Raw genomic sequence first — 17599 nt, forward strand, 5'->3', positions numbered from 1 at the left:
AGTTTGTTGTCGTGTCCATATTCATGGGCTGCATTCTCCTGAGGCCGCATTTGTAGACCGATTACGTCACAGCGACGCGCCGAAGGCTGTCCAAATTCGTAGACCCCTCCGAATGCAGCCGACAAATGCGTGCTCCTTTTTCCGAATTTGAAGGATGGGTCGGGTGTGTCCTTCGTGGCCCACCATATCCCAGAATTCATAGCCCAGCCAAGCTCCAGTTTCCGGCTAATGGCGGCCGCTACTAAGTTTTAAAAATTACTCTTATTAATCTTTCTGGGTCACGAAATAAACTTTTAACATATTTTCAGGCGAGAAAGTAGCTGTGTAAACATCAAATATCTGCTCGGTTTATCAAGATATCGCATCTTTGCTAAAGTGCTTCGACGTTTTCGGAGACGTCTGCTACCCACCAGCTCGATAGCTAGCCGGGAGCTCGAGGGTTACTGATGCGGCCGAGAATGGCACAACTCCCGGCACATCATTTTCAGATCACCGCGGACTTTCGCTGCTCGGGTTAAACGTTGTCAGCCGGTGATCAGCTGTGATCAGCTGATCACGGGGCCGGGGTTAAAAGAGAGACGCCACCCACCTGTTCGCCGCTCAGACATCATTCTCTTCGTGTCAGGAGCTCCGAAACTCTGCCGACGTCAGTCTCCGCCTGATTCAGCAACCGTGAGTGATTATCCCTTCAATCCTTTTTCTCTTCCCGGCTCCGCTCGCTCTCTGTCGGTAACGACCGTTCCGAAGCCACGCTTCGTGCACTGATCGTTACTAGAATAACTGCGTGCCTGCTCCAAACCCACCGCTAGCCTTCGCCGCGCTTCGGTCTAGCCAGCACGCCACATGGGCACGCCGAATTACTGTGTGTAACCCGCCCGGCCGTGACAAACGTAATATATAAGTCACTTAGACAACCTAAAAATGTTATTGTTGGGCTTTTTTCAGTGTTTTGTTTGTTCGTGAGTAAATCGGTTTGGCTGAGATTAAAGTTATTAGATTAGATAAAATAAAACTTTATTAATCCCCCGGGTGGGTTCCTCCTTGGTTTTTACACAGCTGACTAAACGTCAAACAGAAAACTGATTAAACAGAAGTGTGAGATGGCCGAGAGTTTACTCCAGTGTCCTGTTATATTTTAGACAGCAAGGAGCAGACGGCTGAGTTTATTAAACTCCACCGAGACAGCGGTGACGCTAATCAGAAGGCTAGACCGTCCAATTTCACGGCCGTTTACTTCCGGCCTACCCGATCTTCTGAGGACCCGGCCCACGTAGACCGCGAAGGCCGGGTCCTCAGGAGAATGCAGCCCATGAATTTGGACACGACCTGTATCTTGCCGTGACCAGCAGCTCTTTGGTTGAGGCTTTCGAACAATCAGATGCATCTTTACTCACTTGTTGACCAATCAGAGACGTCGTTCTATGCTCCACTGACGAAATGCTGCATCCTCTCACCAGCCACGGTCTCTCCTCGTCCATTTAACAACAAAAACACAGCAACACGTGCTGTATTTGAGGTAGGAACACTTGAGAACTGTCACAATGTTTTGCAAACTGCTGTTACAGTTAATTTCGTTCCGTTAATTTGTTTGGTTCTTATTCTTAAGTAACACTTAATACACATGTGGTTAGCTTGCTGGTCTAGTTTAAGTTAGCATGGGCATGCTGTTCACTGATAGAGTAAGGCCAAAATTGTCCTGATATTGTCAGTGTGTTATCATAAACATGTCCTAATTTGTCATGAAAAGAAGAGCAGCACCCCTAGACCCCCAAGTGAAAATACAGATAATAGATAAGCAATTTAAGAAAATAAGTATAATGTATATAATAAATGATTTTACTGTCACTTTCCTGGGTCTGTTGACCCAGCGTTTTAAGTTTTAGTTTGTTTGGATGTCGATGTTTGTTTATAAGTTCTTTAGGTTTGCTAAGTTCATTTGTTTATTAGATTACCCTTGTGATGTCTGTTTTATTGGGAAAGTCCTTGGCCTATATGCAATGAGTCTAGTTTTGTTTCCCCTTGTCCCAGCTGTTCCTCATCCCCTCATTATCTCTCTGTGTACTCACAGTGGCTTGCAAAAGTATTCGTCCCTCTTTTCCACATTTTGTCACATTACTGCCACAAACACAAATTGTCATGGTCCTGGGTCGGTGACCTAGCGCTTTTAGTTTATTATCATTTTCTAGTTTATTATTATGATGATGATTATTATTATTGTTTGAGTTCTATGTCTTATATTTGGTCTGCCTCTGAATCTGTGTCTCTGTCTATGGTGTCACCCCGTCTGTTTGTGAATCTGTCTGTTTAGTTCTGTGTCTTGTTTGGTTCCCCGTGTCTGAGTTTCCTGTTTTATTGTGAAGGTCTCTGTCTGATGTGAGTGTGTTCACTTTACGTTTCCCCTGTCCCGTCAGCTCTGATTCCTCCCAGCCGTATTGCCCTCCTGTCTCTCATCCCCTGATTACTGGTGTGTGTATTTAAGCCCTGTGTGTTCTCCTGCCTGTTGCCGGTTTGTCTGTGTTCCTCCGTGTCAGTCTGTGTTACTCGGTGTCCTGCTGGTCGTCGTCTCGGCCTCGGCCTCTCAGCCCTTTGTCGTATGCTCCCAGGTCTGTTATTTTAGTTCTTCCCAGTTTAGGTGTCTTCAGTTATTTGTCATGCCCCACTGCTTGTTTGCCACTACACCTTGTAAATAAACTTCACTAGCATTTTCATCCACTGCTTGCATCTCGGCTCGCCTTCCCAGCCGTGACACAAATCAATTTTAATGGAATCCAATTGCAGCAAAAGGTGGTTCTACAAAGTATTGACTCAGGGGGCTGAATAATTGCGCACACCCCACTTTTCAGTTATTTATTTGTAAAAAATGTTTGGAATCATGTATGATTTTCGTTCCACTTCTCACGTGTATACCACTTTGTATTGGTCTTTCACGTGGAATTCCAATAAAATTGATTCATGTTTGTGGCTGTAATGTGACAAAATGTGGGAAAGTTAAAGGGGGGCCGAATACTTTTGCAAGCCACTGTAAGTCCTGTCCTAATTTGTTCAGTGTCAGGTCATCTGTTGTCTTTGGTGCCACGTTTCCATGTTCCAGGTATCTTTGTATCCATGTCAGGTTTCATGGTTTTTTTGTTTTTTTTTTAATAAAAAATATTTTCCCCAGGTTAGGTTATTGTTTATCTTCACCTCTGCCTTCTGTTTTGTAATCTTTTAATTAAATTAAATTTTATTTATATAGCACCAAATCACAACAACAATCGCCTGAAGGCGCTTTATATTGTACAGTAGATTGCACAATAATAGATACAGAGGAAAAACCCAACAATCATAGGACCACCTATGAGCAAGCGCTTTGGCGACAGTGGGAAGGAAAAACCTCTGGCAGAACCAGGCTCAGGGAGCGGCGGGCATCTGCTGTGACTAGTTGGGGTGAGAAAAGGAAGACAGGACAAAGACATGCTGTGGATTAATAACAAGTATGATTCAGTGCAGAGAGGTCTATTAACACACAGTGAGTGAGAAAGGTGACTGGAAAGGAAAAAACTCAGTGCTTCATGGGAATCCCCTGGCAGCCTACATCTACTGCAGCACAACTAAGGGAGGATCCAGGGTCATCTGATCCAGCCCTAACTATATGCTTTAGCAAAAAGGAAAGTTTGAAGCCTAATCTTAAAAGTAGAGATTAATAAACGGCTTGCTTTCTGTTAATATTCAAATTTTCTTTCACGTTCCTTTGTGTCTGCATTTTGGTTCCACTCCTCAAATTCATACATATGTCTAACCGTTTTTCCCCACTCGGCGACACACCCGTCGGGGGTCAAACTCTGGTAATTCTGTTCTCAGACATGTGAAGCTAGAGACACCGGCAACCATAGTCAATTGTCTTCCAGGGGCCAGAGCAGGCGACATTGAAGGAAATTTAAAACTGCTGGCTAAGGGTAAACGTAAATTCAGTAAAATCATAATTCACGTCGGCAGTAATGACACCCGGTTACGCCAATTGGAGGTCACTAAAATCAATATTGAATCGGTGTGTAACTTTGCCAAAACAATGTCGGACTCTGTAGTTTTCTCTGGTCCCCTCCCCAATCAGACCAGGAGTGACATGTTTAGCCGCATGTTCTCCTTAAATTGCTGGCTGTCTGAGTGGTGTCCCAGAAACGATGTGGGCTTCATAGATAATTGGCAAACCTTCTGAAGGAAACCTGGTCTTGTAAGGAGAGACGGCATCCATCCCACTTTGGATGGAGCAGCTCTCATTTCTAGAAATATGGACAAATTAATTAAACCCCCCATAATATGACTATCCAGAGTTGGGACCAGGAAGCAGAGTTGCAGTCTTACACGCCTCTCTGCAGCTTCTCTTCTCCTGTTACCCCCCCCCCCCCCCCAAAAAAAAAAAACATCTCCTTTGAGACTGTGTCAGCTCCAAAACAGACAAAAAACAAAATAAAAACCAGCAACAAACAACTTAAACATAAACAATTACAAAGAAAGAACAATCGATTTGCCTTACAGAAACCTGGTTGCAGCAGGATGATTATGTTAGTTTAAATGAATCAACACCCCCGAGTCATTCTAACTACCAGAAACCTCGAAGCACAGGCCGAGGGGGCGGTGTGGCAGCAATTTTTCACACCAGCCTATTAATTAATGAAAGACCAAGACAGACTTTTAATTCATTTGAAAGCCTGATGCTTAACATTGTCCACCCCAGCTGAAAAATTTTAGAAACCAGTCTTATTTGTTATCATCTATTGTCCACCTGGGCCTTACACAGAGTTTCTCTCTGATTTCTCAGACTTTTTATCTGATTTAGTGCTCAGCTCAAATAAAATAATTATTGTGGGTGATTTTAACATCCATGTAGATGCTAAGAATGACAGCCTCAACATGGCATTTAATCTGTTATTAGACTCAATTGGCTTCTCTCAAAATGTAAAAGAACCCACCCACCACTTTAATCACACTCTAGATCTTGTTTTTAACATATGGCATAGAAACTGAACATTTAACAGTGTTTCCTGAAAACCCTCTCCTGTCTGATCATTTCCTGATAACATTTACATTTACAATAATTGATTACACAGCAGTGGAGAGTAGACTTTATCACAGATGTCTTTCTGAAAGCGCTGTAACTATGTTTAAGAATGTAATCCACCCACTGTTATCATCTTCAATGACCTGTACCAACACAGAGCAGAGCAGCTATCTGAACGCTACCCCAACAGAGGTCAATTATCTTGTTAATAATAATTTTACCTCCTCACTACATATGACTCTGGATACTGTAGCTCCTGTGAAAACTAAGGTTTCAGATCAGAAGTACCTGATTCTGTGGTATAATTCTCAAACACGTAGCCTAAAGCAGATGACTCGTAAGCTGGAGAGGAAATGGCGTGTCACAAATTTAGAGGATCATCATAATTGGAGAAATATTTTGCTGATTTATAAGAAAGCCCCCCGCAAAGCCAGAACATCTTACTATTCATCACTGATTGAAGAAAATAAGAACAACCCCAGGTTTCTCTTCAGCACTGTAGCCAGGCTGACAAACAATCAGAGCACTTTTGAGCCAACCATCGTTAACTAGTAATGACTTCATGAACTTCTTCACAAATAAAATTCTTATCATTAGAGAAAAAATTACCAATAATCATCCCACAGATGTAATATTATCTACAGCTACTTTTAGTACCGTTGATGTTAAGTTACTCTTTTTCTCCAATTGATCTTTCTGAGTTAACTTCTATAATTATTTCCTCCAAACCTCCGTGTCTTTTAGACCCCATTCCTACAAAACTGCTCAAAGAAGTCCTGCCATTAATTAATGCTTCAATCTTAAATATGATCAACCTATCTCTAATAATCGGCTATGTACCACAGGCCTTCAAGCTGGCTGTAGTTAAACCTTTACTCAAAAAGCCATCTCTAGACCCAGCAGTCTTAGCTAATTATAGGCCAATCTCCAACCTTCCTTTCATATCAAAAATCCTTGAAAGAGTAGTTGTCAAACAGCTAACAGATCATCTGCAGAGGAATGGTTTATTTGAAGAGTTTCAGTCAGGTTTCAGAGCTTATCACAGCACAGAAACAGCTTTAGTGAAGGTTACAAATGATCTTCTTATGGCCTCTGACAGTGGACTCATCTCTGTGCTTGTCCTGCTAGGCCTTAGTGCAGCGTTCGATACTGTTGACCATAATATCCTATTAGAGCGATTAGAGCATGCTGTAGGTATTACAAGTACTGCACTCCAGTGGTTTGTATCATATCTATCTAATAGACTACAATTTGTTCATGTAAATGGAGAGTCCTCTTCACCCACTAAGGTCAATTATGGAGTTCCACAGGGTTCAGTGCTAGGACCAATTCTGTTTACATTATACATGCTTCCCCTAGGCAGTATCATTAGAAGACATAGCATACATTTACACTGCTATGCAGATGACACGCAGCTCTGTCCATGAAGCCAGATAACACACACCAATTAGTTAAAGTGCAGGAATGTCTTAAAGACATAAAGACCTGGATGGCCGCTAACTTTCTGCTTCTTAATTCAGATCAAACTGAGGTTATTGTACTCGGCCCTGAAAATCTTAGAAATATGGTATCTAAGCAGATTCTTACCCTGGATGGCATTACCTTGGCCTCCAGTTATACTGTGAGGAACCTTGGAGTCATTTTTGACCAAGACATGTCCTTCAATGCACATATTAAACAAATATGTAAGCCTGCTTTCTTTCATTTGTGCAACATCTCTAAAGTTAGAAATATCCTGTCTCTTAGTGACGCTGAAAAACTAGTTCATGCATTTATTACTTCCAGGCTGGACTACTGTAATTCATTATTATCAGAATGTCCTAAAAACTCCCTGAAAAGCCTTCAGCTAATCCAAAATGCTGCAGCAGGAGTACTGACAGGGACTAGAAAGAAAGAGCAGATTTCTCCTGTTTTGGCTTCCCTTCATTGGCTTCCTGTTAAATCCAGAATTAAATTCAAAATTCTACTCCTCACATACAAGGTATTAAATAACCAGGCCCCATCTTATCTTAATGACCTTGTAGTACCATATCACCCTATTAGAGCACTTCGCTCTCACTCTGCAGGCCTACTTGTTGTTCCTAGAGTATTTAAAAGTAGAATGGGAGGCAGAGCCTTCAGTTTTCAGGCCCCTTTTCTGTGGAACCAGCTTCCAGTTTGGATTTGGGAGACAGACACTATCTCTACTTTCAAGATTAGGCTTAAAACGTTCCTTTTAGCTGAAGCATATAGTTAGGGCTGGACCAGGTGACCATGAATCCTCCCTTAGTTATGCTGCAATAGACGTAGGCAGCCGGGGATTCCCATGATGCATTGAGTTTTTCCTTTCCAGTCACCTTTATAACTCAGTATGTGTTAATAGACCTCTCTGCATTGAATCATATCTGTTATTAACCTCTGTCTCTCTTCCACAGCATGTCTTTCATCCTGTTTTCCTTCTCTCACCCCAACCAGTCGCAACAGATGGCCGCCCCTCCCTGAGCCTGGTTCTGCCAGAGGTTTCTTCCTGTTAAAAGGGAGTTTTTCCTTTCCACTGTTGCCAAAGCGCTTGCTCATAGGGGGTCATACAGTATGATTGTTGGGTTTTTCTCTGTACCTATGAAGCGCCTTGAGGCGACTTTTTTTGTTATTTGGTGCTATATAAATAAAATTGAATTGAAATTGAATTGTACTTCTGTATACTGTGACATTTACAGTTGCTTAGTTAATTAAGTGACTTAATTACTCACTTTTATTTACTAATTGAATTACTAAATGAAGCTGGAATTGTGCATTCTGCAGTTTTTAATAGTGTGTTATTAGTTTTTAAAGAAACAATATGCATTTTATACCATATTGTAAAAAGTATAAGGTAAGTTGAATTTAAAATATAATTAATAAAGTGTTGACTTTTTTCATCAATTCTTGTAGATACACAGAGTCGAGACTGAGCCTGATGATCATACTGAATCAGATGACAGCGGCAGGAATCTCCAAGTTCAACTGCGGATTGCAGATGCAATTATATTAATTCAGATTAATATAAACTCTTCAAGGGTCAAAATCTGCACACACATCATTCTGCATAGTGAAGGTCAGACAATTTGTGCATTGATCTTGAGAAGTAAGACTCATTAATTAATAGTAATATAATTAGACAAATGTTGAAACTTTATATTTCGATACATTTTGTCAACAACAAAAGAAACCAAGCTGTGCAGGCACTGATCACTGAACCTAAAGACCTTCATTTTTGTCAAGATTTGCCTGATTTAACTGTTGTTACCCTTGTTTAGAGTTCACCTTAACCCTTTACATCCGATCGGAGCGGGCACGCTCTGTTTTGCGTAACTATTTTTAAATCCCGGTAGCTCTGCAACCAAGTAAGCTAGCGCAATAATTTTTTTTGCATATGAAACTGGAGGAGTTGTACTTACATCTTATGCCATCAGCTTGTCCTCGGTCACAGTTTCCTTCCACATATAGCTTTGCAAAAACTGCATAAAAATCACTTGCAGCAACAAAAACATGATATTCCAGAAACACGCTTCGCCGATCCATCAGCTGTTTGTAACACTTCCTACGTCCATCAGCGCGAACTATCACATGACCGCATGACCTGCCCGAAACCGGAAGTGACGTCATTTTGCGGAAATGTAGTTTTTTACGATCGAGGCCTTATGAGCTTGTGTTTTACTTGTTATGTGTTTTAAAAAGTTATGTTTGACTTTATGACTTTCTGTGTCGTTTCTGGGATGCTTAAGACTCATATTGCACTGCTGGAAATAGTTTATTTTGATGCATATGCTGTTATTTTGCAAATTTGCACTATAATATTTATTTTTGTTTTTCCTGCAGTATATAAAAATTGGTGTATTTCAAAAATAAAACTATGAAGACACTCAAAATAAATTTCCTGTGGTGGGAAACTAGTTTGTGTAACTTTTTTGTATTTACAGTTTTGAGGGATAAGCCTCTTAAATTTCTCTAACTAGAAATATATGTTAAAAAAACAAAAACGATTTTCAATTTTTTTGTAGTTTATTGCACTTTTTTGCAATTTATGTAATTACTATGCACCTAATGCAGACATATTATTAAAGTTTGGGCTATAATGGTTGTATTGATGTATAGCAACTTGAAATGCTCCCAAAAATGGCTCCACAGCATGTAAAAATATAATATAAGCTCTGGCGAACTTGGTTCTATGGTAGGTCTTAAAGGGTTAATATGTATAAAAATGTGAAAAGATTTTGATGTGTGTTAGAATGATTGTTTAATTGGCAAGGTTTGAACGAACAATTTTCAGAAGCCTCAAAATTCATCTGTTACTATTCCACGAATGTTTCAAATAAATTTCACCTCCATTTCAACATTGAATACGACTGTGGACATAAGAGCTAAAAGGTGCTGTCCACGCATGTGTCCGCTAAGCCCCAGAAGGGTATAACCTGGGTCAAATGTGTTATTGTGTCTGACACACCTACAATATGAGGACTCGCAGAGTGACGTCACTGAAAGTGTGTTTAAAGTGTGTTAAGTTCCAAAACTGGCCAGTAGGCGGTGAAACTGAAAGTGAGCAAAAACGCTAAACACACTTAAACACACTTTTTCATAAAATTGTGATGTTTCAGGACTTCCGAGATTTTTGGTTTGGGAGCATGTTGGGAGCCTCTAGAACACTTTAGAAGGCTCAGAAAAATGAGGACCTCAAAAATGTCCTCATTTTTCTGAGCGTCCTCATTTTGTGAGTGTGTTATCATAAAATTGTCCTAAGATGTCATGAAAACAAGTACACACACACACACACACACAGGTTGTGTCCAAATTCATGGGCTGCATCCTCCTGAGGACCCGGCCTTCGCAGTCTACGTGGGCCGGGTCCTCAGAAGGTCGGGTAGGCCGGAAGTAAACGGCCGTGAAATTGGACGGTCTAGCCTTCTGATTAGCGTCACCGCTGTCTCGGTGGAGTTTAATAAACTCAGCCGTCTGCTCCTTGCTATCTAAAATATAGCAGGACACTGGCGTAAATTCTCGACTGTCTCATACTTCTTTTTAATCAGTTTTCTGTTTGACGTTTAGTCAGCTGTGTAAAAACCAAGGAGGAACCCACCCGGGGGATTAATAAAATTTTATTTTATCTAATCTAATAACTTTAATCTCAGCCAAACCGATTTACTCACGAACAAACAAAACACTGAAAAAGGCCCAACAATAACATTTTTAGGTTGTCTAAGTGACTTATATATTACGTTTAACCCGAGCAGCAAAAGTCCGCGGTGATCTGAAAATGATGTGCCGGGAGTTGTGCCGTTCTCGGCCGCATCAGTAACCCTCGAGCTCCCGGCTAGCTATCGAGCTGGTGGGTAGCAGACGTCTCCGAAAACGTCGAAGCACTTTTGCAAATATGCGATATCTTGATAAACCGAGCAGATATTTGATGTTTACATGGCTACTTTCTCGCCTGAAAATATGTTAAAAGTTTATTTTGTGACCCAGAAAGATTAGTATGTGTCACGGTCCGCTGTGGCAGACCGTGTGGAGAGTGTGTGGAGGACTCAGGTGCAGACACAAGTGATACGGGAGTGAACTTAAACAAAAGCGAGCCTTTATTGTGGCTGATGAACACAAAAGAAACAAACAAGAATGAGGGCAGCGCAAGAGTAGTAACTAAACAGAAACCTAAACTGGGAACAAACTATGGTAAGGCTATGGCTTGGAATACAAAAGACTGGGCATGGAAACACGGAGGGTGGGAAGACAGACGGCGCGACACAGACTGCATGAAACACCGAGACTAAATACACATGAGGGATGATTAGGGGAAGTGGCCACACATGGGAGCACAGCTGACACACATGAACCTAACGACAGGACAGGAGAGGTGAAACTAAATACACTGACATTGAATACAGACTTTCAAAGTAACACAGGAAACATGGAGATTAGACATGACCTGAACTAAACATAACCATGCAGACATGACAGGTAGACGCACGAACCAGGGAGACGGAGTACAGGGGAAGATGACAGAAGCGACAGCATGAACTTAACACAAGACACACAGACATAAACACATGAAGGGCTAGGGAGGCTCAATACAAGGGTAATATAATTACAAATGAGCTGGAATAACTTAATGAACCTAACAAACAATAAACATCAAAATAGACTAAACACAAAACACTGGGTCGCACGACCCAGGACCATGACAGTATGAGTAATTTTAAAACTTAGTAGCGGCCGCCATTGTTGGAAACTGGAGTTTGGCTGGGCCGCACTATGAATTCTGGGATATTGGTGGGCCACGAAGGACACACCCGACCCATCCTTCAAATTCGGGGAAATGAAGGACGCATTTGTTGGGTGCCTTCGGAGGAGTCTACGAATTTGGACAGCCTTCGGCGCATCGCTGTGACGTAATCGGTCTACAAATGCGGCCTCAGGAGGATGCAGCCCATGAATTTGGACACGACCACAGATAGATATCTCTCTCTCTCTAAATGTAAAAAAATTCCCCACTCACCCCCTGTGGGCAGTCAATTCTTTTCTATATATACACACATATACAGGGTGGGCCATTTATATGGATACACCGTAATAACATGGGAATGGTTGGTGACATTAAAGTCCTGTTTGTGGCACATTAGTATATGTGAGGGGGCAAACTCCTCAAGATGGGTGGTGACCATGGTGGCCATTTAGAAGTCGGCCATCTTGGATACAACTTTTGTTTTTTCAATAGGAAGAGGGCCATGTGACACATCAAACTTATTGGTACTGGTAATATCACATATATATCATATATCAAGGTGATCCCTCAGGTGATCCAAACGTTTTTTGAATCTGGATAGTGTACCAGTTAGACATGAGAAAATTACATTAAATATACATGCATGCAGAGGTATCACAGTAAAAGCCATACATACTGTATTTCTGAAAAAGCACAAGTTCTCAGCAATAATAAACTTTACTGAGTTGATTAAACTGGGTTTTTTTTAACAGTTTCTATTTACATGTATGTTCTCTCCCTAAATCCACAGCTGTGTTGTTGTAAGCAGTTATCCTGTAGGTGCACAGTTCTATCCCCCCACAGCAAGTGACCCTCTCCTTAACTCATATTTAAATATTCATGGCAGGCTCCCCACACAGGTGCATGCACCACACAATCATCAAGTATGTTAGCATGGAAAAAAACAGCTCTGACAGAGCCGCAGCTCTTGCACGTTACACACATGGAAAACCCACAGTTTTGTCCGTGCGTTTTGTTTACCTCTCTAACTGAGCCCAGACAGATGACTGAGACTAATTTTACATATGTGCATACTAATTCTGAAGACGCAGCCATTAAAGACTGCTGTGGTCCAGATCATCTAAAAAGGTCCATGGTGCTGGCCATTTACCAAACTTCTCTGTGGATCACAGAGAGACAAGAGACAATTACTGTGTAGCAGTGGGCAATATAGCTTCAAAAGTATATTGCAATACTTGGGCAAATTTGCGATAATGATAATTCTGATGATATACAAACAAAATGCTAATTAGCAATGGGTGAGTTCAGATTACAGGTAGCAGCATTTAATAGGGCCAACATGAAAAATATTTTCCATCCTTCTTTTCCAACAAGTTACTGTCATCGATGACACAGTGATACTGACACAGCATCATTTCCAGCGCCACAGAATAACACAAATGGAAGCCCAAAAGTAGCCAACCAGTAGGGCAACAAAATAACTCAACAATTGTTCAGTGTTCCTTTTATTTGTTTTTTTTTTTTTGTTTTGTTTTTTTTACAGAATGCTAATCTCACAGGAGCCAGGCTGCAGTATGTGTAAAGAGATTATGAGTTTCACAGCTTTTCTAAACCAGGGGTAGAGCAGTGCATAGATCAAAGGGTTTAGACATGAGTTAAAATAGAACAGATAGAGCAAAAAGGATACAGATGAACTATTGAGTAGGTCGTCCCTGGCAAGAGTAACACAATAATAAGGGCAGAAACACAGTAGAAACACAACTACAAGAACACCCAGAGTCCTGGCTGCTTTTAACTCTGATTTCTTTGTTGTTAGAGTCACTGAAAGCTGCAGAGCAGCAACTGTAACATGAGAGCGCATGGCTCGAGCCTGAGACACAGCCACCACAAATACTCTCAGATACAGAACTACAATGACAGTAACTGGAACAAAAAAGGTTAAAAGAAGGTCAATCGTTCCTGTAATTAAGTCAACATCAATTGTACATTCTCCATAGCAGGAATTATGCTTCCCTGGTTGAGTTAGATCATCCTTTACAAACAGGCTGCTATAGAAAACAGAGCAGAGCCAACACAGACAAACACAGAGTTTCACTCTTCTGTCTGTGATTCTGGTGGGGTAATGCAGAGGGTCACAAATAGCCACATAGCGGTCAATTGATATTAACACCATGTCTCCCACTGAGGTAGAGGTAACAATTAAAGACATATAATTGTACATAGAACAGGTGAGGTCACCGAGAAACCAGCAGGCTGTATTTCGGAGGATTTCTCCAGGCATCAACAGGAGACCAACAAGAAAGTCTGAGACAGCCAGAGAGAGGAGGAGGATGTTAGTGGGTGTGTGGAGCTGCCTGCAAGAAGACACAAAAATTATTAAATTAACAGTCCTCAAATCGCTAAATTAAAGCAACCCAACAAACAATAAAACATTAGCTCTTGGTAAGAGAAAAACAGTTTTGATCATTTCTTGTCGACCACTTCTATATCAGATAGTTTAATTGTATACACCACTGAGGTCACAAAAACATCTTAAGTCAATTAGCTCACAGAATGTATAAGCTACACACAGCTATTAAAAAAATAACAACAACTCTGCCTGTAGTGGGAGACTGAGATGATGATGAGCAGGTTGAGAGTCACAGTTAGCAGCGAGATGGAGGACAACACAACATGAAGGAACACAAATTCTGACAGAGGAGGTTTCTTGCAGGAGGTGTTGAAGAGTTGTGGAAAACAGAGCTCTGCCACATCCTGTGTATCCATTTTCAGAGAGACCTGTAGCTCTATGTAGCATTACAAACTGAATTAGTTATATAACTCACCCCTTCTCACTCCGCCCCTCGTCTTTTTCTCAATGTCAGTTGGATATCTATGTGCTCCATCCCTCACTGTGGATTTCAATTTCTTTTCTGCAGTACCCTTAGCTGTCTCTCTCTCTGATCTTTCTAACTGGTATACTCAGCCTTCTTCACCATTTACAACTTCTTTTTCTTCTAAAAAAGAATGTCCTGTCTGATGCCAATATTTTCAGACTAAGTGACTTCTTACATTTGTGTGTCTCTAATGGCTGCTGAGGAGCACTTCCACTTACATTACAAATTTTTGTTTGCCAAGACCAGGGTGAAATTTGTGCCAGAGTTAAATTCTACTTCAAGTTGGCACTTGTTTGCCATTTGACTTACAATGTAATAATGTTGAATTTCAAAAGCAAAAATGTTCTCAGTAAAAAAAAAAACCCCACATACATATCAAACTTGGAAAACAGGCTGCTTTGATGGTGGACTATTTCTGCCTTTTATGGCATATCACCTGTAGAATCTATACTCCTTTGAGTTGCTGGAAGATGTTTCACCTGAAACATCGTCAAGCAACTCAAAGAAGTTCAGACGCTTGTCTTTCCAAGCTCCTTAGACTACAAAGACCTGGATGACTGAGAACCTTCACAGACATATCTATACTCCGCTTTTACCCATCTCTAAATCTCTGTACAGGAAGTGAGTAAAGTCTGTTTATTGAGCTCAGCGGCAGCACTTTCAGAGTTTGAGAGCTAATAAAATTCAAAAACGATCCAGAATCTCATAAGTCAAGACTGTGTTGATGTGGCCAAATAATACTCTGTTTGAAAATACAGCTGTTACATTATCTGAGCTTTTGTTTCGTTGCGTTGGCTAAAATAATTTTATGTTCACAATATTATTGCAGTATCTAGAGAAAATGTAAAAGATAAAAATTAATTTCACCCAGAGCACTTTTTTTTATTTTGTTTATTGCAATGTTGGATGGATCAAGAGGTTTAGCCTGGGGCAATCTGAGCTAGTTAAACACAAATTATCAATTGAGAATAAACAATTTAATAGAATGTGTTGTGTCTTTTTTGAAGGTAAAAAGATGAATTCTATGACGACCACCAGAATATCCAAAAATATGTTTAAATTCTCTACAGTCCTTTGTTTTTGCTTTTTCCAAACATATCTTGCCCCGAAATCAGTTGTGATTACAAGAATAAAAAAACCAAACAAACAACCAACTGTAGTGGCTATATTATTCTTGCTGAGTTTTCCCTTTATTGTACATTTATAATAATCACATTTGGGACAGACAAACAACTAGTTTTATGCCTCGGTTTGTTAGCAACAACGACGGTGAAACCATAGTGTTGGCTCCGCCAGCCACTTGTTTATTTTCCACATAAACCTTTCACAATAAAGCTCAACATCCTTGAGATTTTTCAAAATAAACTGAAATAATGATAAAATGTAAAATATTCTCAAACATCAATTTTCTGAATATGCATCAAACAAGTTACCTCAAGTATGAACATGAAATGTAAATGTGTGTATAGTGCGTGTGGCACGCTCCTGACTCATTGTCAGGTGGTGAAAAGAATACCACTGGCATGTCTTTGTGGCGGAGGTGTGGTCCCGGGCGCGGCTGCAGGGGAGGAGTGGTGCAGTGAGCTCAACGGGGCGGTGCTGGAGATGCCGGTGAGAACAGCTGATGGCGATTTGGACTGATGGTGGTTTCCTTCCCTTTTTATAGTGAGACGGAGCGGAGGGGGAGGGAAATCAGCTGTCAGACTGTGTTCAGTCATAACCCAGGGAAAACTATAAATAAATGTGGAATCTGGTGATAAAGACCTGTGTGTGTGTGTGTACCTGTGTGTAGTGCATTTCACAGTCTTCTTTGGAGGAAGCAGTCTAAGGACAAGGGCAATGACTCGTCTATCTCCAGGGTGAAGCAGTTAAACAACAACTCCTTGGTGGCAGGGCCCCTGGGGTGGATGAGGTTCGTCCTGAGTTCCTGAAGGGTCTGGATATTGTAGAACTGTCTTGGTTTACGCGCGTCTACAATGTTTTGTGGAGATAAGGGGTGGCACCTATTAATTGCCAGACTAGGGTGTTGGTACCCATTTTTAAGAAAGGGGATCAAAGGGTGTGTTCCAACTATAGCCAACCCAAAAATGCAGATTCTGCTCATTTGGAAGTACAGCTTTCAGTGGGAGAAACTTTGGGAAGGTTGGGGAAACCTGCAGTCAGCTCAGACTGAAGTTGGATGAGTGATGAAATGTTTCTCCCAAAGAAAACGCTACGTCCAGATGTACAGAAAGAACCTTTTGGGATTTACTCATCTGGATGATTGAGCATGCATCAAGATATAGATTTTGTGCGCAACCAGCGTGAGGCCTGTTACAATTGCTCCTGCTTTTTTCTCTTTAGTTTAGCTTTTTTCTTACTTATTCTTTTTCTTTACTTGGACTTTGGTCTGTTTGAATATCTTTCGTTCAGTCATGTGGATCAAGAGAACTTTTGTTCTGCTTGTGACCGCAGAACTGTTACCTTTATTGAGCAATGGGACCACAACACAACTACTACATACACACAGGCTGCTTACTCGAGAGATAAGCTGATCGCACTGATGTCGCCTGCTCAACGGTCAGAACCACAGATGTACCAGCTGAAATCTGGAGGAAAACACACCGAGGATGCAGAGGTGGAGGACAGAAGAGGACAAGGAAGGAGACGGTGAGACAGGAGTATTTCTGACTTCTCCACGGAGTCAGAGGAAATACCGGGAGTGTAGCTCGATGTGTTTCACTGAATCATGGATGCACCAGGATATTCCCGACCACAACACATTCGTGGAAGGGAAGGCTTCCACGCTGTTCGGGCAGACAGGGACAGCGCCGCAAACTAATAGCCAAAGTGAAAGGACGGGGGCTTCCTGTTCTTGTTGACAACCGTTGATGTAACCCTGCCCACGTAACAATCAAAGAAAGGATTTGCTGCCCGGACATTGAACTGTGCACTGTCTCTCTCTCTCTCTCCACATAGTTGCCTCCGGTGAAAGTCCTGACACCTCTCCCCCACATATTACTGTCACTCATGACCGGGTTCAGAAGCAAATGAGGAGACTCCACTCAGGCAAGTCTGCTGGACCAAATAGGGTGAGTCCCCGTGTCCTTAAGGCCTGCACCTCCCAGCTTTGTGGAGTCTTTCATAAACTGTTCATGTTGAGTCTGAGTCTACAGGGGGTCCAAGTGCTGTGGAAGACATCATGCCTCATCCCTGTACCAAAGACGCAGTGGCCCCCAGCATTACAGGCCTGTGGCACTGACCTCCCACATTCATGAAGATTCTGGAAGGACTTATCCTGGACCAGCTCCAACCCATAGTCAGACCACATCAGGATCCCCTTCAGTTTGCTTACCAGCCCCGCCCTGAGGACACCATCATCTACCTGCTCCATCATGTCTACACCCATCTGGACCAGCCAGTGAGCACTGTGAGGGTCATGTTTTTTTACTTTTCCAGTGCATTCAACACCAT

At 41.6% G+C, this 17599-nt stretch overlaps 1 protein-coding gene across 1 annotated transcript; it reads right to left on the reverse strand.

Moving 5' to 3' along the window:
• Positions 1-12807: 12807 nt before the first annotated feature.
• LOC113008176 (trace amine-associated receptor 13c-like) lies at positions 12808-14102 on the reverse strand. Its single transcript, XM_026145414.1, has 2 exons — positions 13870-14102; positions 12808-13624 (listed from the first exon to the last, which is right to left on the reverse strand). The coding sequence occupies exons 1-2, from the start codon at positions 14034-14036 to the stop codon at positions 12808-12810; spliced, it is 984 nt and encodes a 327-aa protein (XP_026001199.1). The 5' UTR covers positions 14037-14102.
• Between the last annotated feature and the right edge of the window lie 3497 nt (positions 14103-17599).

The sequence above is a fragment of the Astatotilapia calliptera genome, chromosome 16 (assembly GCF_900246225.1).
Source record: "Astatotilapia calliptera chromosome 16, fAstCal1.2, whole genome shotgun sequence".
Taxonomy (NCBI): Eukaryota; Metazoa; Chordata; class Actinopteri; order Cichliformes; family Cichlidae; genus Astatotilapia; species Astatotilapia calliptera.